At 39.5% G+C, this 23768-nt stretch overlaps 1 protein-coding gene across 1 annotated transcript in view; it reads right to left on the bottom strand.

Annotated features, from left to right (window-relative positions):
* The window catches only part of EGF (epidermal growth factor), a 61950-nt gene extending 39482 nt beyond the window's left edge, over window positions 1-22468 (bottom strand). Inside the window, 7 exon segments of the mRNA XM_086612138.1 lie at window positions 1970-2172; window positions 3353-3583; window positions 7821-8002; window positions 8975-9156; window positions 9159-9173; window positions 12946-13077; window positions 22342-22468. Coding sequence (XP_086468264.1) covers window positions 1970-2172; window positions 3353-3583; window positions 7821-8002; window positions 8975-9156; window positions 9159-9173; window positions 12946-13077; window positions 22342-22468 — 1072 coding nt within the window.
* Between the last annotated feature and the right edge of the window lie 1300 nt (window positions 22469-23768).

Raw genomic sequence — 23768 nt, forward strand, 5'->3', positions numbered from 1 at the left:
CACCTCTCCTATGAAGACAGGCTGAGAGAGTTGTGGTTGTTCAGCCTGGAGAAAGCTGCAGGGAGATCTTATAGCAGTCTTCTAGTATCTAAAGGGGGCCTACAGGAGAGCTGGAGAAGGACTTTTTCCAAGGGCATGTAGTGATATGACAAGGGGCAATGGCTTTAAACTGAAAGAGAGTAAATTTAGATTAGATCTAAGGAAGAAATTCTTCACTCTGAGGGTGGTGAAACACTGGAACAGGTTGCCCAGACAAGTTATGGCTGCCTCATCCCTGGAAGTGTTCAAGGCCAGTCTGGATGAGGCTTTGAGCAACCTGATCTAGTGGAAGGTGTCCCTGCTCACAGCAGGAAGGTTGGAACTAGATGATTTTAAGGTCTCTTCCAACCCAAACCATTCTGTGATTCTAAGTGGCCATAGTCAATGAAATTATGGTACACACTCTTGTGAAGAGGACACATGTAACACAACTAATAGCCCCTGAGGTTCAAGGGACCACTATCATGATCAAACCTTTCTTGGTCATTGTTTCTTCCTCTCCATCTTCATGCGTATGCAGACATGGTGACAGACAACCGAGGAGGCCTCATGAGACCTTCCAAACCTCATTGTAACAACCCTGAGATGCGTGCAAATGCCACTATCTGCACCACAAACATATCTTTCTGTAGTTACTCTTTGTGAGAACACCAAACGAGTCAACTGAAAAAAGTGCTTCCATTTGCCAGGATGACCGTTTTCCTAGAAGGAAGCACAGAACAGGTATGTCTCTGAAGAGAGGCTCCTGTGTTACAAGTATAAGCTTGATTTCCAGGAACACTTTCTCTTCTGCATCTCAGCAGCTCTTTGCACTGCAAGCAAAGCATTTGAAAGGGAAAGTTCCCTTGATTTTCATTTTTCCACTTAGATCAGGCTTCAGGAAGGAGAGAGAGCGTAGTACATATAAAGCTGTTGGTTGGCATGAAGAAAGACAAAGCCTATTTTACAGTAGATATTTAGAAACGGTTTGAAATATTTACAGGGGGGTTTTGCTCATACGAACAAACACTACTTTCTCCTCATGTCTTTATACCACCTATACCTCTGGAAACCCACGATCATCTTCACTTGGGAGTTCTGCAACCATTCCTCAATGCACAAGTGCCTCTATGCTGTTTGCTCAGTTGTTCGTATCCAAGCAAAACTGATGACAAAAGCTATTCCATTAAAGCAAGAATACTCTATGTTTGCTTTCCAGAGATCAGAGAACAAGACATTATTTCCCCTGGACACCCTCCACTTCTTACTGCCTCAGTAGGAATCACTCAAGGAGAGTGAGCTCGACTACCTGCATTTTCTGATCCACAGTGAAAGGCAGTGACATCACCACCTCATACTGTAGGCTGCAACCGATATCAATTAAAGAGACCCAAGGGTCTTATTTCATAGTTATTATGGCAACTTCAAGTTTGTCTAAAACAGGCTGACTCTTAATCCAGCCATTTCACAGCCCAGCTGAGACATCCACAGTATCACTTCTAGGACATACTACACACTTAAAATCCTTCAGTGCCACAATGATCAGAGGTGTTTAGATGCACGTTAGAATAAAACTTCCAGAAAAGAGCAGACATTTGATGAAGATAATCTACATGGAGGATTAGAAAGCTGTATGGTTTGTTCATGCAGCAGGAAAGTATAAAAACATTTTTGTGTAAACAAAGAGAAGAGAAAGAGAAAATCACATTTATCTGTGTGTGTGTTCAGATTAATGAAATGAGCAGTTCATGATCAGCACAATTCCAGCCTGATGCTCCAGCTGAAGTTATACACACCGAGTGGAACTATGAATGACTGAAGTTAAAGGAAACTTTTTCCTTGACTTCATTGAGGCCTGGAGTTTTGCTGAAGAATATTTTTACTCTGAAAAATCAGAGTGTATGACATTATTATTTTCACACATACAGCTGTATCATTACAGTTTACTTACCGAAATCCTGAGAATCTGTTCTTGCCCCCGGCTGTTTAAAGGGATGCACCACTCTTATCTCCACTGGTGGAAAAAATGATGGCTTCAGGCTAATTGTGACTACAACTTTTCCAGTATACTTGTTGGCTCTCCAAATCATACCAGATTTCAACTCTGAATAGTACAGGTGCTCAGCAAAGACAGACATACCGAGCAATTGATGTCTACAACAAATAGAAAATAACAAAAAGTGGCACATATACCTAATCCCTGTATATTTACTCACTCATACATTTTCTGAGCATTTAGCTCAGTCAAGTTCACTATAAATAACCTTTCTTTGCATTCTTATATGTATCTTATATTATGTTTCATATATAAGAATCAGATGAGGTGCCAGAGACATTCCCAAATAATCCAGTACCCAGAATCATGCAGATTTGCAAGAAATAGATGCGAAATGAATAGCAAGCATTTCTCACAGGTTATATGAGCTGTTGTTCAGGACTGACTCAAATGATAGAGAAAGCTTCTGGTGAACCCAGCTACTAAACTGGACACTTGTTTTATTGAAGGATGCAGGCCAGACAAATTCCCCCATTTCCCTCTTTTCAGTGACTGCTCTGATGCTTCTGACTTTTCCAAGAAATTAAGGTGGAGATGGAGGTGTAGGAATAGGGTGTTCTTAAAATCCATCTTGCTGCTTCTCCTATCGCAGGAATTTAGTTTCCATTCGCTGGTCAGTTAGAGCAGCCAGCAGGAACCACAAAAGGGCTGGGTTTTAAATAAGCAGAAAAAATAAAGAAAGAGGGGGGTTTGGCCTCCACTTTCCAGTACATATTCCAGGCAGAAAAAGGAGAATCCGTATCACCCAGGCTCAGAGGGAAAGTGTTGATGTTCACTACATCTGCTGATGCTTGCTGTAGAGCCTGAGCACAAGGGGTTTTCGGAGCCTCCTCGCCTGGCAGTGGGAGGACAACAGGCTTAGAGGAGGATAGAAAAGACCTGATCTAGCTCAGTCTCTTCAACACAGCTCAGACACCTGAGCTCACCCACTGTGACCTTGGGCAAATCATTTAATCTCTTTGGTTTTGGCTTCTCTATCTGCAGAAAAAGGCCACTAATAAACACCCGGAGAGGATTTCTAGGGATTAAGTAGTTATCATTTGCTAAAATCTCGGAAGATGGAGAGTGCTGAGTGGCAGTATTACCCTTACAACTGTGACTTTTTTTCATTTTCCTATCAGTATAGTTTTAGATTTATGGTCACAGGCCATTTGCACTACACTTTATACTCCTTATTGTGTTGTGAACAGACAAAATAAAAGGTAAAATGAGGAAGAGAGCTTAACTGCATCCCCTGGAAATGAGCATTTTATTTCTCACAAGCTCAGGAAAACTCACCGGACAGAATTTTTCAGCAAACGAGGAGCTCTGCCATCATAGTCACATGATCCAATACGGGAAATCTCTTTCTCGTGGTCATGTTGGATCCAATAGAGCCTTGTGTCAACCAAATCTAGTGAGATGGCCTTGATTTTTTCTGTAGTTCTTAAAACATTTCTCACACCACTTCCACTGAGAGACACTCGGTGTATGCTGGAAACTGTACCATCTGAAGACCAAAATAATAGCCTGCAGGCAAGAGAGGCATGTTTTGAAAAAAATAAACCACACCCACAAATCCCACATTTTCAGGATCACACCACTGCTACACACTGCTTGTTTAGTTGTTTCTGTATACGGAACTTTCCAGTCTTACTACAGTGCTTCCAAAACCAAAATTAATACTAAAGCAAGGGACTTCATTAATATGTACTCACCTGCTTCAGGAAAGCCCCATGTACATCTCCCCTTAAGAGAGTTCTATTAAGAATGGAAATAATTTTTTACAACAAAGCGTTGTCTGTTTAGCAGAACCCATATTACCATTAAAGTTTTTTTTACAGTTATTTTCTTATTTTACTAAATGTGTTTCTATCAGAGATTGTACGGCTGTTCAGGAAGCAGTGAGATACCAGAAATTCCTCTCATGTAGGTCAAGCAGGAATCAGCCCAGCTTAACCATGGAGCACTATTGTCTGTCTCTCTCCTTGTTTGGCCATGCAGTCAGAGAAGGAAACTGGAACAACCTCTCAAATCTACAGAGAACTCCTGCAAACTTAGGGAAAGGTACATTTTTGAGGCAGATCCTCATTGCCCGCTCCCTCTGGGGAAGAATCTATCTCCAGAAACTCTAGTTGAACGCATCACTTAACTTCAATGCTTAACTTAAAAACACCATTTCTATTATTGTTCTCATTTCTTTCTACTTCCTGCTGGTTATAGCAGCCAGACTATGCTGTCGTTATATTAAGACACAGTCAAAATACAGCTCCAATACTCAAAACAGCTATGCACTGAAGCTACTTATACATCAAGTTATTCATGAATCAGAACTCAAATTCACTGATGTGACTAAGCTTAACAACAGTTCCTCCAAAATAGCAAGTTATCCCTTATTCATGTATACTTTATTTTTTAATGTTTGAGTTTAGATTCTTTGCTTGGGTTTCTTATTCACAAAAATTCCAAGAAGCATCATTGTTTTGCCTTGCCTTCACAAAATTGAAGAATTTATGTGTACAAAACAATGTAGCATAATTCCAGGTTTACTATGTTTAGGTTAACAACTTGTTAAAGGCCCCAGAATGGGTCAGATCTCACTGGCAAAGGACTGTACTAAACCAGTAGGAAGAATCAGCCCCTGCCTCACAGCTTTTCCTTGCTGTTACATAGTCTACAGTTATCATAGGTTATTAATGTATAAGTGAAAACATGTTTCCAGAAGGACAGCCCAATTTTATCCTGCCATTTTTAAACACTTGGTTAATATCTGCTTGCACTTCTATAGCACCTGTTATTTAAGAAACATCACTACCCTGGAAGTTTGGACAAAAGCTAGGATTCACTTTTTACAGGTAAGAAAACTAAGAAACAAAAGGTGGTTATAGTCTCTATGCACAGCTTTTGCAAATCAGTGTAGGGACAGGGTATGATATGAACAAACAGGACAGAATAACAACAAAGACTAGAAACTGTCTTGAGTAATTGCAGATGTTTACTGTATTTGCCCTCTATTTTTCTTTAGCCTTAATCCTAAGAATTTCTAAACACCATTAAAAAAATTAAATCAATCTTACAGCAATAGTTACATTATTATTACTAAAATAATCCTATCACTGCTAATATCCCGATGCATCTTTTGAGAAAAACTCTATTATTAGGGTATCACATTGACCTTTGTTACTTAAGAGTTGCACGCATTTGAAGGAAGACACTGTTAATATCAGATTTAGCTCATGTTTATGCCTGTGCATGTAAATGTGTTGGGGTTTTAATTCACTTCACATTAAAAATAGAGTCCTCAGAGTTGTCATACAAGCAAATTGCCATAGGGCATGCAAATGATGTCAGACTTCCTGGAGTCTGCTTTCTTTACAGTTTATTACTGGCTAACTGGCCTCCCTGTAAGCACATGAGTACAGCTTTTATTCATGGTGAATCACACCTAGGTGAACATACACACTTGAGTCTCCCCAAACTTTCGCATTAGTTCAGCAAATATATCCCTACAATGCCATTTTTAACATGTGTTTTGATGGCATTTGACAGTGGATTTGAGGACTTGTGAATATTTCCAAGATTGGTAAATACCACATTAATATGATCATAGAATTGTTTAGGTTAGAAAAGACCTTTCAGATCATCTAGTCCAACCGCTAATCTAGCACTGCCAAGTTCACCACTAAACCATGTCCCTACGTGTCACATCTATGTCACATCATATCTTAAATACATCCAGGGATGGTGATTCAACCAGTCCCCTGGGCAGCCTGTTCCAATGCTTGACAACACTGTTAGTGAAGAAACTTTTCCTAATATCCAATCTAAACCTCCTCTGGTGCAACTTGAGACCATTTACTCTTGTCTTGTTGCTTGTTAATTGGGAGAAGAGTCTGACACCCACCTTGCTACAACCTCCTCTCAGGTAGTTGTAGAGAGTGATAAGGCCTCCCCTGAGCCTCCTTTGTCCAGACTGCACAACCCCAGTTCCCTCAGCCACTCCTCATAAGACTTGTGCTCCAGACCCCTCACCAGTTTCATTGCTCTTCTTTGGACATGCTCCAGGACCTCAATGTCTCTCTTGTCATGAGGGGCCCAAAACTGAACACAGTATTTGAGGTGCAGCCTCACCAGTGCCGAGTACAGGAGGACTAACACTTCCCTAGTCCTGCTGGCCACACTATTTCTGATACAAGCCAGGATGCTATTGGCCTTCTGGGCCACCTGGGCACACTGCAGCTCATAATCAGCCGGCTGTGGACCAACACTCCCAAGTCCTTTTCTGCCAGGCAGCTTTCCAGACACGCTGCCCCAAGCCTGTAGCATTGCATGGAGTGTTATGACCTAAGTGCAGGACCCGACACTTAGCCTTGTTGAACCTCCTACAGCCTGTCCAGTTTCCTCTGTAGAGCCTTCCTACCCTTGAGCAGATCAACACTCTCGCCCAACTTGGTGTCATCTGCAAACTTACTGAGGGTGCACTCAATTCCCTTGTCCAGATCGTTGATAAAGATATTAAACAGAACTGGCCCCAGTACTGAGCCCTGGGGAACACCACTTGTGACAGGCCACCAACAGGATTTAACTCCATTCACCACCACTCTTCGGGCCTGGCCATCCAGCCAGTTTTTTGCCCACCAAACTGTACACCCGTCCAAGCCACAAGCAGTTAGTTTCTCCAGAAGAATGCTGTGGGAAATGATGTCAAAAGCTTTACTAAAGTCTAGGTAGACAACATCCACAGTCTTTCCCTCACGCACTAAGCAGGTCACCTTGTCATAGAAGGCGATCAGGTTAGTCAAGCAGGAATTCAAAGGAAATCAGAAAAAAATATATATACAGAGGCTGATGTTCAGGCCTTTAAATTCTACTCAAATTACAAGACTCCAAAGAATACTAGTAATGCTACGAGCATCAGAATGTTGGTTTATGTACAAATGTACTAGGAGAGGACACATAAGCCTTAATATTAAAATAGTGTCACATACTACTGAGCAACTTTACTGAAAATCAAAAGTGGCAACAAAACACGCTTTTGTTGTACAAAACAGAAGCATCTCAAAGTCTCCTCAAGCTTTTATTTTTGCAACTTTGATAGAAGAGGTTTATGTGTAAAGAGAAATTAGCATGGAGAGCTCACCATGACAATTCATATTGATAACTCTGGAGGAGGCCAAATCTCTTATGTGAGCATGGTTCTCAGTATAAATGGCTTGAAGCTGAAAGAAGCATCTTTATGAAGGCCAAATTACTGGTTACACAAAGTAGCAACAGTAGAGTCAGAATCAATACTCAGAGCAACTGACAGAGAAACAAGGGAAATAGGAGCAAAAATAAATTTAGACTTTTTTTTCAGAAAACCTACCAATTTATATTCTAAGTGTGCCAGGTTTGGAGAACAAGGGACTCCCAGCATTGGCAGGCATCATTCCCCTTGCTGCTCCAATCCTGCTTTCTGCTGCCCTGAAACTTTGCTGTCTTTGAGAAAGGACCAGCCATGCCTGTTTTCCCTCAGCTCTCCTCACTAGCAAATTTTTCCCTGATGACAAAGAGGTATAGATTCTGCATTAGACTTTTCTCACACACTTCTCTATTTATCTCTTATATGCTTATTAATCTTTTATCCCCTTTTGTCAAAGTTCAAGGAGGTATTGAACTACAGATAATACACTGCGTGCAGACTAGCCCAGCAGCCTATAAACTGCAGTCATAGTACTTTGCATATTTCGAGTCTGTTTCAATGAAATTACTAACCTAATTAAATTACCTTTGCTCAGCATCAATGGTAATCCTTGTGGGACGACCAACATCTCTTAGAAGAACTCGACGTTTCTTCCCATTCATGTCTGTTGCTTCTATGGTTGCTTTCTGCCTATTGGCCCACAGAATGTCTTGATTTATCCAGTCAATAGCAAATCCTGAAATGCCCTTGTCTATGTAACATAGTCTCTGTAAACAAACAAAAAAAAGTTGACAAGAAGCATCCTAATGGTTATCCTAAACTTGACTTTCAATATAGGGAACAGAATGCCAAACCAAAGCCTCCCATTTAATTCCTTTGCCTGCTTCATTTTCTCTCAGACCTGTAGATATTTCTCTTTCTTATTCTTTAGTCACTTTCATTTGGTCTTTGTACTTACACATACCCTTTCTGAACTGAGTGACCCCCTGTGAAAGGGGAAACTCTTCTCCATGAGAAATATGCTCGACTAACGTTTTACCTGCAACTTCTTGCATTTGGCACATTATGAAGCACCAAGACCTGTACTGTTACAGATGGAATGCTTCCTAACACACTGTTGCTGGACCCCGATCCTTAAAATCACCAAAAAATACAGCAGTGAAGACTCCACATGGGTACAGGAACACTGGCAATCTCTCTCAAACAAAGAAGGCTCTCACAGCATCAAAGTTCAGCCACAACAGCCTGTCCGCCCTTCTTAATCAGGCAGATGCGATGAACTGCACAGCTTTTCTGAACAAAGGATCAAGTGCTAAAAGAAGCATTTATGCAACCATAGAAACGAATAAAAGGTTTGAGAAAAAACTAGTAGGAATTCAAGTACATTCTTCTCATACCGTTGTGCCAGTCTGAGTTACAGTAATCTGGAAGACAAACTGCCATAATTCCATGGATTAATTTAAAACTGATAAAAATATTATTCTCTTCAAACCTTTAGTTCGTCTGAATTTCCTTTCCTTCATTTTTACTCCCCTTCACTTGATCCACAGAAAATACTGAATGTACTGTGAATGCCAGTAAAATAGCCTAGACTTAGGACCATAACTATTACGACAGCAAAAACTGTTTAGTAAGTCTGAAGTGTTAATCAACGAACAGGAATGACAGAATTGTACTTAAAGAGCAGGTGGTTTCCACAGAGGGTTTTATGCCCATATTCATTCCAGAGAACTGATTACCTCTTGTTTTGTGCCATTCAGGTGAATTCTTTGAAGTAGTCGCCTTTCAGAGTCTACCCAATACACTTTCTCTTCTGAATAATGAAAATCCATAAGTGTTGACAGACCAGTATCAGCCACCAATCTTTCGTGATTGGTCCCTTCAGTGTCAATTCTAAAGATGGCATTTCCATGGCTAAAAGTAGGAATGGTGCAGGGTCTGTTGCAGAGAAAACAAAAAGAGACCAAGTAATAGCTAAGCATTGCACTTTTGTTGCATTGGGTTCTCATCAGTATTATACAAGCCAGAAAGAAAGTTTAGGATCTAATCATCTGTCTCATACTTTAATGATAATTTTCCAGGCATATCACAAAGAATCAATAAGATATAAATGTAGTGGTCCTTTTACATTTAATGCTGAAAGTTAGGTCAAAATTCTGAGTCATGAAACTGAGATTGTAGTGATTGTTGGCACTAACCCCAAATGCTACAGCCTAGTCAGAGTTCAGAAGAACCATTGCGTGCATATTAACTGACGTTGGAAGAATTATGCCATGGATCCATCTCCGAGTTGAAGACTGCTTCCATCTATTGCACTATAGCAAGAACTTATCACAGAGAGGTGGTCCGGAGTCTCATCTCACTTTATCCAAACAGGGAAACTGAACTTCCCAAGTCAGGACAAAGGAAGTGGAAGTTTCTTGTGATGCAGAGGGCTGAAGGACCACCAAAAGACCTGTACTTAAAACTCCAACAGCTCAACAGCAACAACTCCTTCCAGACAAAAACTGTATTCATACCAAGTGAAGAGTAAAAGCGTATCAGTAACTTAACATAAAATATGTTAAAATGAAAGCTGTTCCAATTATGTCCCAAACTCTAGAAATCCAATTAAGGTCGAAAGTGATGAGCAACTGGGATGGTTCAAATAGCCTTATTGCAACCTTAAAACCAGGTGATAAGTATGGAAGTACAGTTAGGAGGACACAATGGTTGGGGCTGCAGATTACACTAACCCAGTTTTATCAAGTCCTCTGTTATTTTTAGAGTATCACCACAGGGCAGTTAAGATTGCCCAAGGAACCTTAACTGTGTTTTCAAACCACAATGGTTTTCATCTAGGCGACTTGAATATTATGGATGTCTATCAAGCACGTAGCAGAGGAAATCAGTTTTATGTAAACAGTTACATTTTAGCCTTTATTTTAAAAAGAAAGAGATGTTTTTCTAATTAAAAAATAAATAAATCTGAGGGTATACAGCCTAGTCTTTAATTTACTATTAAAACAACATTCAAAGAAGAAAGCCCATTGTGGTGGTAACGGTGGGGATTTATAACGTGGTTGCCTGAAACAACAAATCATGGCATACAAGTAATGCTCTAACCAAATGACTTTGAAATGCAATTAATGATATAGATCCAACAGAATGACAGCTTTCAAGCCTGTCTAATCACTTGTTGAATGATCTTCCTGCAACACAGAAGCAACTCTGCGTTTATAAGGGATGGAAGTCGTCAAAGACACATCAGTTTTCTTGCACATCTACTTTGAACATTAAACTGGTTTTATTGAGCAGCAATCTTTTAAACTAAACATCTTTATTATTAGCATAGATCCCGAGGTTTTAATCTCAGCAGACATCACTTGTACAAATTTTAGCCAGATGCTCCACCTTCATCATGGTTGCAAGGTTGTTTCATTCAACCCCTTTCACAGCAGAGGAATGAGACCAATTTTGTTTTCTCCGAATGACGAGCAAGTTAGGCAGAAAGTTATAACAAGGACCCAACATATAACTTTCTTCTGTTCACAAGGAAGATGATCAACACTCTGCTTCTATACTAACAGACTGTTGTGTGTCTCAAGTTTTCAAGCTATCACCCAGTTATAACAGCTGCTTCTAGGATTTTAGCGACTCCCTTTTTCTACTGCTATTTGCACTGAGAAACCCCATGTGAGAATATTTGAACTATGAAGACTGGCTTTACGTAAATGATAAATAAATAGTGAAGTGTAGCAAGGTTGATTTATCTCAGGAATTTGACAGCCGTACTGCCTGCATTTTTGCCAATTAGTTGACCAAGAGCATTCATATACCCTGTTTTTGTCCTTTCCACTCTCTGAATTTCCTATCAGGCACTTGTGAATGGGGGCTGTAAATGGAACAGGGACCAAAAAAATCTAACTTTAATTGTAAAGGCATCAGTCAGATGTAGGACTTAATTTTATCGGGGTTAATGAACAGGTAAACAACACCTGCCTCAAAGAGTTTCCTGTATAAAGACATGAGGGTATTTCACTTTGTGTACCCCCTACAGAAGGGTTTATACCTAGCATAAGGGTTCCTTATCCATCACAGTAGATCCTGAACCATTGCTCACTTTCTACTGTTGCTATAAATGTTAGTAATAGCTTTTTTAAAAGTTGAAGCTCTCCAATATTAAGGTAGGATTGTTCTTCGAAAGATACCCATGCACAAACATCACTGTGAGGTAACACATTTGTTTTCATTTCTCTTCAGTTCAGAAGTGAAGAGTTTACAAATATTTGACTGAAAGAATTTAAAAATCCTATTTAAGAGACTAGAGATGTTTAGGCAGGACTACAAAATTCCAGCATGGGTCTTTGTGAGTCACATGTTGCTGTCAATAACAATGATTCTAGGAGCTGACTGAAGTATTTGGTGCCAATTTGGAAGCTGCACAGAATACTTTTGGTTATATGGATTTAAACTGAAAAAAAAAATGGATTTAAACTGAATGAGGGCAGATTTAGGTTAGATATAAGAAAGAAATTTTTCACTCTGAGGGTGGTGAGGCACTGGAACAGGTTGCCCAGAGAAGTTGTGGATGCCCCATCCCTGGAGGTGTTCAAGGTGAGGTTGGATGAGGCTTTGGGCAACCTGGTGTAGCGGAGGGTTTCCCTGCCCATGGCAGGGGGGTTGGAAGTAGATGATCTTTAAGGTCCCTTCCAACCCAAACCATTCTATGATTTTATGATTCTATATCCATGATCCCAAAGGCTATGTGCACAGGGACTCAATACACTTCCTACTTTTTAGGTCAGAAACATGTCCTGTCACAACCTGTCTCTGCATTAGCGAGAGTCCCAGGTAAACATCAGTCAGAAAACAAATCCTGAGCTTCTAGATCAGAAGAGAGCTGTAGCATGCCCCAGGCAGGAACCAAAACCAGACATTCAGGAAACCAAGGTGGAGAGATGAAAGGTGAACTTCAGAGCACTCCCACCTCATTCTCTAGATGCAATATAGGGTTAAATCAATCAATAAAATCCAACAAGATTTTTTTTCCCCAGGTAACATCAGTTGAGGACAAAATCAAGATTATTCAAAGGCCATAATTGTGGATATTTTCCTCTTAGAAGGGGTAACAACTTTTAAAATTCAAATACATCTTACACATTCAAAAATCGATCTATACACTCAGGACAGAGCAAGGGAGAGAAAGAACCCACAGTAGCACTCATGTTATTAAGAAACTGTCAATGGTCCGAACCAAAAATAAGGGCTTCCTGCTTTCGATTTCACAGCACAGTCCCTAGAACCTAAACACACTGGAAAGCATCAACACCAACATACTGAAAGAGGGAAAGGTAGCAAGATCTTGTGTACTGCTGTGTTTTCCTGGAAGTGGTGAGGTCGGGATAAGAGACTTTACAGTTCTGAGCACATAGAAAATGTATGTCTATTAAATAGGAAGTCATTGTTTGGTTTTATTTGTTTGTTTTCCTATGTTCATTCATTTTCCCACCACCATAACTTCCATTCTTCAACATCACTCTTCTGCGGCACTCACTTTTGTCCTTGCCACTTACCTACACAGTAGAAGAGGCAGTTTATCTCCCAGTGAACGAGAGCACTTGAGTTGCTGTCCAGTAGAGAGCAATCAGGCATGGTGCACTTCGAAAAATAGTGCTAACTAAAGCTCTAAAACTCTTTTTTTAGTCATCAAAAATGAAAACAACCTTACCGTTCACATAGCAAGATCGTTTGTCAGTATCCAAAGTGTAGCCGGGCAAACAGGAGCAGACGTAGGACCCTGGGACATTGATACAGGTTTGGCCACAGGTTCCCAAACCGCCTTCAAGGCATTCATCGATATCTGAAACAGGTTTTTGAATGGATCAGGAAAATTCAGGTAGCAAAGAGCAAAGAGAAAGAAGATCCTTCATGTAGTTACCTAATGATAAATTGGTCACAAAATTTAATACCCCATCATTCAAAAAGGAGAGGAGGATGACTGTGTTGTTTCATGCATCAGTGTAAGACTGTCCAAGGAAATTACCATTCTCCTTAGCGTCTGGGCACTCTGGTCTCTGATTGCCCAAACACAAGGAACAGACTTATCTCATACTCCATTTCTGCAATTTGATTATCATTTGCTATGCAAATGCTGCCTGCAGCGGCTTCCTTCTATCTTTATCTCTTTTTTAGTTTTGTCAACAAATTAACAAACTTTGCAAAACCACAAAACAGCAAACAGACTGCCACAGCACCGAGTTTCATATTGAGCTCATTTTGGTTCGAGCCAAATCTCAAAGACACATACAAAACACTAAAACCCAACTATATTCTGTCAGCAGTAAGCCCAAACCAAGACAACAAGCAAACTAATTAGAAACTGGGCTTTTTAATTGGTAGATTAGGCTAGAGCCTTTAAGAATTAAAAGATATTTGACATATTTATGGTGTTTTTTCAGGGCTAGAAGCAGTAACTATTAATTAAGTCCTAAATTAAAGACCCTATTTTTCAAAGACAGGTCACCACTGAGGAGCATATTTTACACTGAGGGGGGAAGAAATCAACCCCTTTGGCAGTACTGTCGATGATCGTCGCAGAAAATTCAGATAAACTTCAGTTGCTACTGAAAACTAATACATCTGATAGCAACTTCCTGAGGTGCTTGACATCTGGTAGTACCATGTCCTGGTATATTTCTTGTATAATCACTGTGAGGGTTTCCCTAAGGAGCAGCTTTTTGCCTCTCCAAGATCTATTTGATGTCAACAGGCTTTTGTTCTGAGTTTTATCATCTGACTTTGCACATGTAGGAAAAAAACAATAGACACAAACAATAGACACAAATTGTTCTAAAGAGACACATTTGATTAAATCACTAAAAGACACCGATTCACAACCAAAACTACCTGTATATATTGAGTTATTCCAAGTATAGTTCACAACAATTTTTTTTTTTTTTTTTTATATTCCCAATGAAGAATTTAGGGCAATGGAAGAAGAGTTTCTCCATGGATAAATTGTCTTACATGATCATTTGAATCAAATGCAAATTGCCACAGTGCTTCAGAAGGTCTGTGAGTGTTAGATGAGGATTCTCCTAGTTCAAAGAAAGTCAGAAATGGCACCTCATGATAACTACAAGGAACTCCAACTTAACCAACTCACACCAGCACTTTGAAATAAACTTTCTCTCTCAGTAACCTAGGGAGAGGTAATGATCATATCGCTAATATCCCCCGGGTCTGGGAACCTGTCTCCTTTAACTGCTTTAAAAAACTATCTGCAGCAGAAGTGTTTAAGGGTTTCTTCTGTGTCAGGTGTCAAAGTTGTTCAAAAAGAATGTCAATGCTTACAGCCACCTAATGTGTCTATAAAGACTAGGGAATATTTCCATATTGTTTTCTGAGTTTTCCCACAACATTATGTTCCACATAGCAGACAAACTAATTTGACAATGTATGAAACGCATACATGCAATCGACTTTGTGGAACAGATTGTGAAGGTAAAGTACAAGCATTTTCAGCAACTTAATTCTGTAAAGCACTCTAATTCTAACCCACAATCTTCTTCAAACAATCGGCTTTCGGGAGCATATTTTTCCACACATACTAGAGATGTAAATGCCACTCTCCTCAGCATTAAAGGAATAACTCCTCCAAATCCCTTCTAGAAAGGTTTGACTGGCTTAGAAGTTTGTTAATGGGCTACAGAAACCGTGAGCTTCAGGTCACCAATTTAAAACTAGCTACTCCTGGCTAACATTGCCTGGATGTCATTAAAACCAAAGGGCTCTTTGATAGTCCATACGGGAGGGCTTTGATGACCTCAGCTCATTGTCACAGCTGCTGTCAGCATCAGCAGAGACGTGAAGGAGTCTGCAGGCATGAATGCCATATCTCTCCCTGATGCACTGGTTTTCAAATGGAGTAACTGGTTGGCTAAACCAGACAGTTAATCTGATCTAGTCACCAGTGTAAAAGCAGACACAAGTCTGTTGATGAAGGCTATCGTGTACTTCATGTTAGTCAATATGCTTGTATGACAATAGCAGCTTGTTAAATAAACCTGATGTTATTTCTCTGAGGAAATCACAAGTATGGATGATAAAGACAACCGTGTAGACGTAAGACTGCTAAAGACAGAGGTCTGTTGACTCAGAAAAGCGAACAACTGATGAAAGAACTATTATTCAATCACAATAAAGAGAACATTAAATAAGAATAAGAAAGATAGGCCTGACCTATATATTGTATCTGGAAGACTGCTTACTCTGAAAAGGATTTGTGTTCATAATGGACAGAAAATTGACAACTTAGCATGTTACTGGGCAAGGAAATTCAAATCACAACACAAATAAACACAGGAGAAACGAATGACAGTGAGGAAATAATTTTACTCCTGTATATGGCAGTGGTCACACTATATTGGCATGTTGTTTTTATTTCTCAGATATAGGTTGTTAAAGGATCCTGAAAAATTGGAAATCGTATACAGCAAGGATAAAAAGCCTGATTTGAGGGTAAGGAAAAATGCCTTTCTGTGAGACACTTGAAGAGCTCAGTCTGCTTAGATTATCAGAAAGAAGCTTGGGAGAAGGACTGATCACAGTATATAAATACCTTCACAAAGAAAAAGTACCCGATTTTCTAAAGGACACTATAATCTTTTGCAGGAAAGATTTAACAAGGACTGATGGCTGAGAAGTGAAGATGGGAAATTCAAATTTAGACATTAAATTCACATTTTAACAGGAAGTGTGATTCACTTAAGAGAATAACATATAAGGGAACTAGCTACCAAGAAAAACCATGAAAGTGTTAAAAACATTAGTGGATATTCTCAAGTCAAGATCAGACTGAGAAGACATGCTTTAACCAAGAACAGGTTACTGAGCTAGGTACCAAGGTAACTGGACAACGACCTGCTGGATTTTCAAGCTTTATGTGAGTGTACAAAACTGACTCTCCAAGAAAGGGCACACTGATTGATCAGGATACAAGAATTTACCCTGTTTTCCCAGTAATTGCACTTCAAGAGAGGATTTCAGGGTTATCAATCTGCGCATTTTCATCACCACCAGATAAAGCAAATCCCCCACACACTGAAAAGCGTGCAATCGCACCAGCTGAAGAAAGGTTATAGTGGAAGAATAACCCCCCAATAAAAGAGGAGGGGCTCAGCAGCGACAGGTAGATCAGCCACTGGAGAATGCCCCTTCCAGCGGTACACAGGAAGGGCCAACAGACACAGCACTATTGTGAAATGCTCCGTAGCACTGTGAACATTCAGCTTTTACAGTGCTAACAAGAGAAGAGGGTCCTATGCTTAACATGCTCTCTTCTTTGCTTAAAGAACAAAAAAAAAAAAAAGGAAGAAAACAAAAACCCACTGTTTCTTAAGGTTTTGGAGAACTCGATCATAAAATGATCCATCAGGGGTAACTAGCAGTGTCTTCACCTGCACTTTTAGTGCCAAAGGAAAGCGCGGAGTTGCATCCTGCTGTAGCTGTTTTACGTGTCCTGGCAACCACATCCCCCAGTGGGAACTTTACCCTGTGAAAGAAATCGGCTTAGTGAACACAAAAGCTGTCTGCAGTGCCCTGACAGCTAGCCCTGAAAGGAAGAATGAGGTTCTGCTCAGTTCTCAAAGGCTTCTTTATGAAAAAAAACGCCTTGAGAATCAGCAAAAACGATGAATCATGTCATCATGATGTTGGCAGCTCTCAATGACTTTGCATACAAATATGCTACTTTATTGAGAGTCCTGAGAAATGCTCTGATCGCAGAAGGTGAAGCATTAGTATGCCTGGCAGGGATACAGAGAAACCACAGAGCGCCAGAACTCGCATTTCATTATGGTCCCAAATGCATACATTGTATACATAAAATATACATGTGGAGATACACACACTCAAATAACCTCACTCAAATTTGGTTCTTGTGGAGTTTGACTGAGGATTAATTCAATCTGCTATATCTAGTCCCCAGCATAATCTTTTCAACAAGGTTGAATCGTGAAATTCCATCCAGGTTACAAAGAAAACAACCCATCCCTTTTATCTATTTTGTTAAAAGCACACAGCTCAAAGAACAGAATATAGCCAGAAATGGAAAAAGATGCTCCATCTATCAGCAGGTCACAATAAAACAGATGAGGCACAGCTCAGTATCTTCTTTAATTTTAAATGAGTCTTAAAGTACAACCTGATCACTCACGGTTTTTGAGAGGATAGAGGCTGTGAAGTGCTCAAATATTATGGTAGGAAATACCATGTGAAGACAATAAGGTGATTATCAACTCCTGGACTTTTCCAGTCCAGAGCCACAGAGGTGATCATATCACAGATATGACAGCAAGAGCAATTGTATGATTTAACCAAGTATAAAGTAGAATCAAAATTAGAATTGAAATAAAATGCAGAAATGACTTGTGGACCTATTGAAGAGAAATGGCAAAAAGATCTCAAAGGACTAAAATGTCTTTCGTTTTCTACTTTCTGGATTCAGATCTCAAGGATTTGGGCACTAGAATGGAAAAAAAAAAGGGTTAATCTTTGAAATAAATTCTATGTGTAAATTAGTAACTACAAAATTACAGAAAAGATCTACTGCCTGGATCGTGCAACTTTCACATTACTATTATTGGCTTGCCTTTCAAAGATGAAGTTCATGAGGCTATCATCTGGCCCTCTTTGAAAGGCATCAGCAAATACAGTCATCCAGCTCCCTTTAAAGTCAAGTTTCAAACTAGATACTAGAAAGTAGTCAGTTTTATTTAAAACAGAACACAAAATTAATATCCGCTATTTTCCACTGAGTAAAACAATGCAGTATCTCCCCCTTAGCCCTCTTCAGGATTAAGCTGAATGTGGTATGTGACACCATTTCTATCATTTCTTATAACATATTTGCCTCCTTCCTATTTTGATCTAAATTTTTACAGCTAAGGATAGTATTTGTCCACATTCAGCTGGATTCAATTTCCAGACAATTCAACAGGAATCTACTTGTGAATTGGTCTGTGGGTTCAGACCCATGTTCAAGAATTCCTGACTACTATTTGGTAATAATACTTTCAAGCATCTTTCCCCAAGGCAGTATAACATCAAGTGAGCTAGCTAGAAGACAGCTACTGAAAACAAGGAAACATGCGTGCCTCGACTGCAGCTCCTCTGAAATACAGTAGGATACAGTGAGATCTCAACAGGTTTATCCCTATGTCATGACAGGTGTAGACAGCACAGTTCCCCATTTCATTGGCTCTTACTGCTCCTTGTGTAATGCTTGCAAAGCAAGGATAGCTGTGAATGAGTAAGGTTTTGGCATTTCGTATTTCTCAGAATACAACAGAAGAACTTTTAACAGTATGTCTTCAGAAGGCTGTATGGAACAAAGCCAAGCCAGGATTTAGCTAATTAAGGTGAATTTAAAGATGTAATACAAAGAGGAATAACTTAATGTTCCACATCACCAGTGTTCCATGGCAAGAGAGTGGTGAACAGTAAGAATGAAAGTAGGAAAGCCTGAGACACAGAAAGAAGCATCTGACCAAAAAAGCTGACCTAGATAGCTGCAGTTGTCACCTTCAATTGCAGGCTGTAGCTCTGTAGGAATGTGCAGCATGTTAGCCCTGAAGAAGTGACAAGGTCTGATCAGTTAATGTCAGAAGTTAGTAGAGATGTGCAGAATTTAAGAACCTACAATTAGGTAAAACTTCAATAATGCAGGTTGTATTTTGTCTTTCTCAAATTCTTTTTTACAATATTGTTAGAATTTTTTTCAATAACTATCTTCCTTCAGTTTTAAAACTCACAAAGTCAGTATTCAAAGTCAGTCCTGAAGCCAAAGTACATGTCCAGTCTTGCAGTGTCCAGAATACAATATATTTAACGAGGGTAGCCCAAGACTTAGAGGGACTAGTATCTAGTCTAAAACTGATAATGCAAGGGGCTGCTTTAGAGGTTTCTTCAGACAAACAGTGTCATGTGGGAAACTTTTTGGTCTCAAGTGGGGAAAGCATCTATACACCATGAAAAAACATGTTGCTAAAGCAGTATTTCAGAAGGGCACAGGCAACTGATTCCAACAGGCATAAGGCCCATCCCCTGGTGTACCATGTGTGCTTACATGGTCAAATATGTTAGAAATCAAAGCTCTCTCAGGACCAACTATGCACATGTTTTTTACCTTGTAGGAATAATAATTCCTGTGTAGCCCAGACCCTTTTTCTTTAGAGGTAGAAGGTTCTATGCTTCACTGAGGTCTCAGAAAGATGAGTTATTTAAAGGTAACTGAGTCCTCAGTCCTGACATCAACTTAAAATAAGTGAGTAAATTGTGATGGCAAAGTCAAAAATTGCAGAAATACTTCCAATTCTACCATAACTTGCTGATAAATTGATATGTTCATTCACCAGACTAGTCTTGTTCTGACATCATGATCTGTTCTCCTGTACTTTCTTATAAACCTTTCTCTTGTGGGACACATGGCCCCTCTGAAAGGTCTCTCCTCTCTTGGCATACCAAGTCAGGATTCAAATAATCTCTCTTAAAATAACTGTATAAAATTATGTGAGACATTTAGAGTTAGATTTCATTATCCTTCCACAGGATGAGAAGGTCTTTGATCTTTGAATATCCCTAGAAATAAAAGGAACTAATTAAGAACTGAGCTATTTAGCAATGTAAGAAGAGCACGACCTAGACCTTCATCCATAGTGGCAGGATGGAAAACAAATCTAGGAAAGACTACGTGCTTTCCAGTAAGCGTAGCTTGTAACAGCTCACTAACAGAGCAGACACCTTCTCAATTCAGGGTAGTCCTTATGGCTGGCAGGATGCCTTCACGGTCACACACGATAAAGAACATTTTACAATTGGTATATTTATTACAGCCCATGAAGAATGGTCGCCAAGCCACAGTTCAGCCTGCTGTCATTTTTCACAGTTCAGTGGTATGAGTCATGTCTCCCACTCGTTGCTTTTATCCCCACCACCACCTTCAAAGCCTGCCTCCAGCTTCCTACCACTTGCTTCCTCTGCACCCTCTATCTCACATAACTGATGAACTAGAATATCATACATCCGTTCTTCTGGTCAGAACACAACTTGTGTATCCAGCACCCAGGAAAGAACAGGGGAAATCCATTCTGCCAAAGTATCCTCTAGTCTTACATGTCACGTCAAAATTTCACCTTTGCTCAGTTCCCTGTAATGCAGTGATCTCTAATTAAAAAAATACCCTAGCACGTCCTGTTTTTAATTTATTCTGCATTAAATGGAATTGCTCAGAGTATGTCGTAGTAATGTTAGCTCTTATGCAAAAGACTTCGTCTATTACTATTGTTTCTTGTAGAGTTTGCTGAGGTGCTGGCCATTCTGTTTTGGTGATTTACCTAGAGTCCTCCCATCCACACAGCAGCTGAATGTATCTAATTTTCACCAGAAAAGACATAATGCAGGGCAGGTTATGTCTCCATTGACAGAAGAGCGATGTAAATATGCAAAAAAAAAAAAAAAAAGTATGCAATATGCAAAATACGTCAACTGAAGTAAAATAATACATCTTTGCAGCCTTTTGAATGCCAATATTTAGAGTGCATTTTGACTCATTAAACAATAGCCAAGCAATTCCCTTCATTATCAGTAGGATTCTCCTGTTATACTTGAGCAACTCCGTAATGTAGAAGTCATAACTAACATACATCCCAATTAGCTAGTGGAAGCTACGTACGTATTGGCAGATAGTGTGGAGCTATAGGAGAAGCTGTGTAAAGTGCAACAGTTGCTGAGGATATGACATACACACTGCATGTATTTCAGGTTGAGGTTACGGAGAACCAGGTCTAGTCTGGTCCCATGGACCAAATGGCCACCAAGAGCAGAGAGGCTAGATGCTCTCCTACAGAAACACCTTTGGTTTAGGTTGCCCTAAAGGGAATTGTGCACTAGTTTGTGCACTTTGAGAGTGCTCCGCACTGTGAAGACAAGCATAGTAAGAGATGGCAGTATGGAGATTCATTTCAGAAGTATGCTTCTCATTTGAATTCAAGCATCAGTGTGGAAGCACTCTAGGTGCGCTTGGCTCTCAGAAAAACCTTCATTCAGGTTTAACATTTGTACACAAAAAATGCCTAGCTCCTCCTCTCTCAATACGAGAGCATTTAACATGCATACTTCCATTTTCTGCTTACAAGATGGTATTTCTTGGCAGAAAGCACAGGGAAGGCACCTGTTATTAAATCACTGGAACCATGTCAAGAACTGAGTCAGAGCTTCTGAAGTGCAAGCAATCTAAGGCAAAAGCATTAACTCTAAGAATTAGGTCTGTTTGCTTGAATCCTCACAGAGTGTTTCCTCAACTCCTTACTGCAAAGCCCACTACTTCGTTGGCTCTAGCTTTCTAAAAATAATTGTACTTCAAGACAGCAGGATAGGGAGAAGGGTTCTGTCATTCTGTCTTACATTTTGTAGAGAATGGGAACCTGCATTTTACATATTCCAAATCACTGGAGGTGATTATACTAATATTAATGTTATATATCTCGCTTAGACTTTAGTACTACAGTATCAAACACACCTGCGATTCATGTATTGTATTGAGACGTATTATTAAATATAAGCACACATATCTACATGTACCAATAAACATAGAAAGAGTAGTTTTTAAAGTTATCTAGCTCACATCTAAGTATATACTAACACATAATCATTAGCATACTCTTTCTATATGCATATAGAAATACAAAAATACACCTATACACAAATTTTACATATATAGAAGTGCAAATATATGCATGCACATGTATTGAAAATACGGAGACACTAACGCCATGGCAAGGAATTTTGGTAACTAGGGAACAGTTCGGATCTCTTAACATTCATATAAAAGTTTACCCGGCTTTCTGACAGTTAAACTGACAAACAAATGGCTGAGCTCTGAAAAACAAACTAAATAAAATTAGTTCTGTTTGCTATGAGAAACAAAAGATATCAAGAAGCTGATTTATCAATTCTGCCAGCACAACACACAAACAATCTGTAAAAAAACTCTTTGAAAACTATAAAAATCAATTAAGAGAATACAAATGCGACTTTCTTAATCTGTGAATGGTCAGCAACTTACCTATACAAGCAGAGTTTTCAGTCTTTAATCTGTATCCATTAGGACAGTTCCAGTGCTGCAGAGCTGAGAGACTGACAAAACCAATTTTAAAAACCACTGGCAAAAAGGCAACAAGGAAGAGAAACATAATCTTGAGGTTTTTTTGAACGGTCACTGGAGAAAAACTAGCTTGTATTCAGTCATATCCAGGACAAGATGAGCACGTGTAATCCCAAAAGGTTTCTGCAATCTCCCACTTTACACTTAGACATCTTATCGCAACACCAAGTTTTATCTTTGCCTTTGCTTTTCTTGTCACTTTAGCCCTTACTGTGTCTGACTACAACCTTGAAGAAATTCCTGGGAGATTTCTTCCGCACACACATCGGTTTTTTCCTCTCTGTCTTTCGTTTCTTTTTTTCTTTTTTTTTTTTTTTCTCTTTTGGAAGCCAAGTATGAAATGCCTGACACTCTTGCCACAAATTTAACACAGCTCAAAAGCAACGCTCTCAAGGATCACTGTGAATTTCCTCGCAGCAAGCAAAGCTGCTGTTTAAATCTTAAAAGCAGCGAATTTGGAAAACTGTTCACTGCAGCCCTCAGTGGAGTACAGGGAGCGAGATCTGCAGGTACTGCCCTTCTCCAAAACACAGTTGCTTTTTACATACAAACTTGGACGGACTCCTCTTTTCTTTTTAAAGCTCTGCTTGCCCCACCTCTTCTCTTTTTAGTACCACTTGAGTGAACCCTGTGTTTGCAAATAGTAATGTGGCCAGTTCCTTACTACAGGGAACTGAGCCAGAATGCAGATACCCAGCCACCCATAATAAATACAGTCTATTTAGAAAGCAGCCCCTCCTCTTGAGAAGTACCTGTGGCATGCCAGCTAAGTTTTATTTCTCACAGATTGTAGGCAAGTTTATACTATGTCTGTTCAATCATGGTTTGTTGCATTCATTTTATTATTGTCATGTGTTTTATCACCAGAAACAAACTTCATTATCAAAACATTTCATGCAAAAAGGGAGAAAATAATAATAAAAAAAAAATTCTCTCTGGTTTCTCTGATATATTTCGGAGGGAAATACAAACTGGCTTAAGGTCAAGTCCAGATCTAGGTTATGTGTTTGTAATTCTGCTTTCAAAGAAGTCACAACCATCTCTCTCGGGTCTGAATTTCATCCTTCTGCACTCTGAGACCAAGGCAGCACGTTCTGAGTCTGCATCTCTCACACGTTGCATCATTTATATGCACACATCAGTGCTGTAAGAGGTTACTGTTGTCATGCAGTGCTCTTGTACACCTGTTTTGCTGAAGTATATAAAATTGAGAAATTCCAGGCCCATCAAGCTCATAATTCTTCCAGTATTGAAAAAAAATCTCCTTTTTCCTAGTCCTTTAGCACAGACCAGCAAAGCTCTAGAGCACAAGCATAAGTGATTTGTTG

The sequence above is a fragment of the Tauraco erythrolophus genome, chromosome 5 (genome assembly GCF_009769465.1).
Source record: "Tauraco erythrolophus isolate bTauEry1 chromosome 5, bTauEry1.pri, whole genome shotgun sequence".
Taxonomy (NCBI): Eukaryota; Metazoa; Chordata; class Aves; order Musophagiformes; family Musophagidae; genus Tauraco; species Tauraco erythrolophus.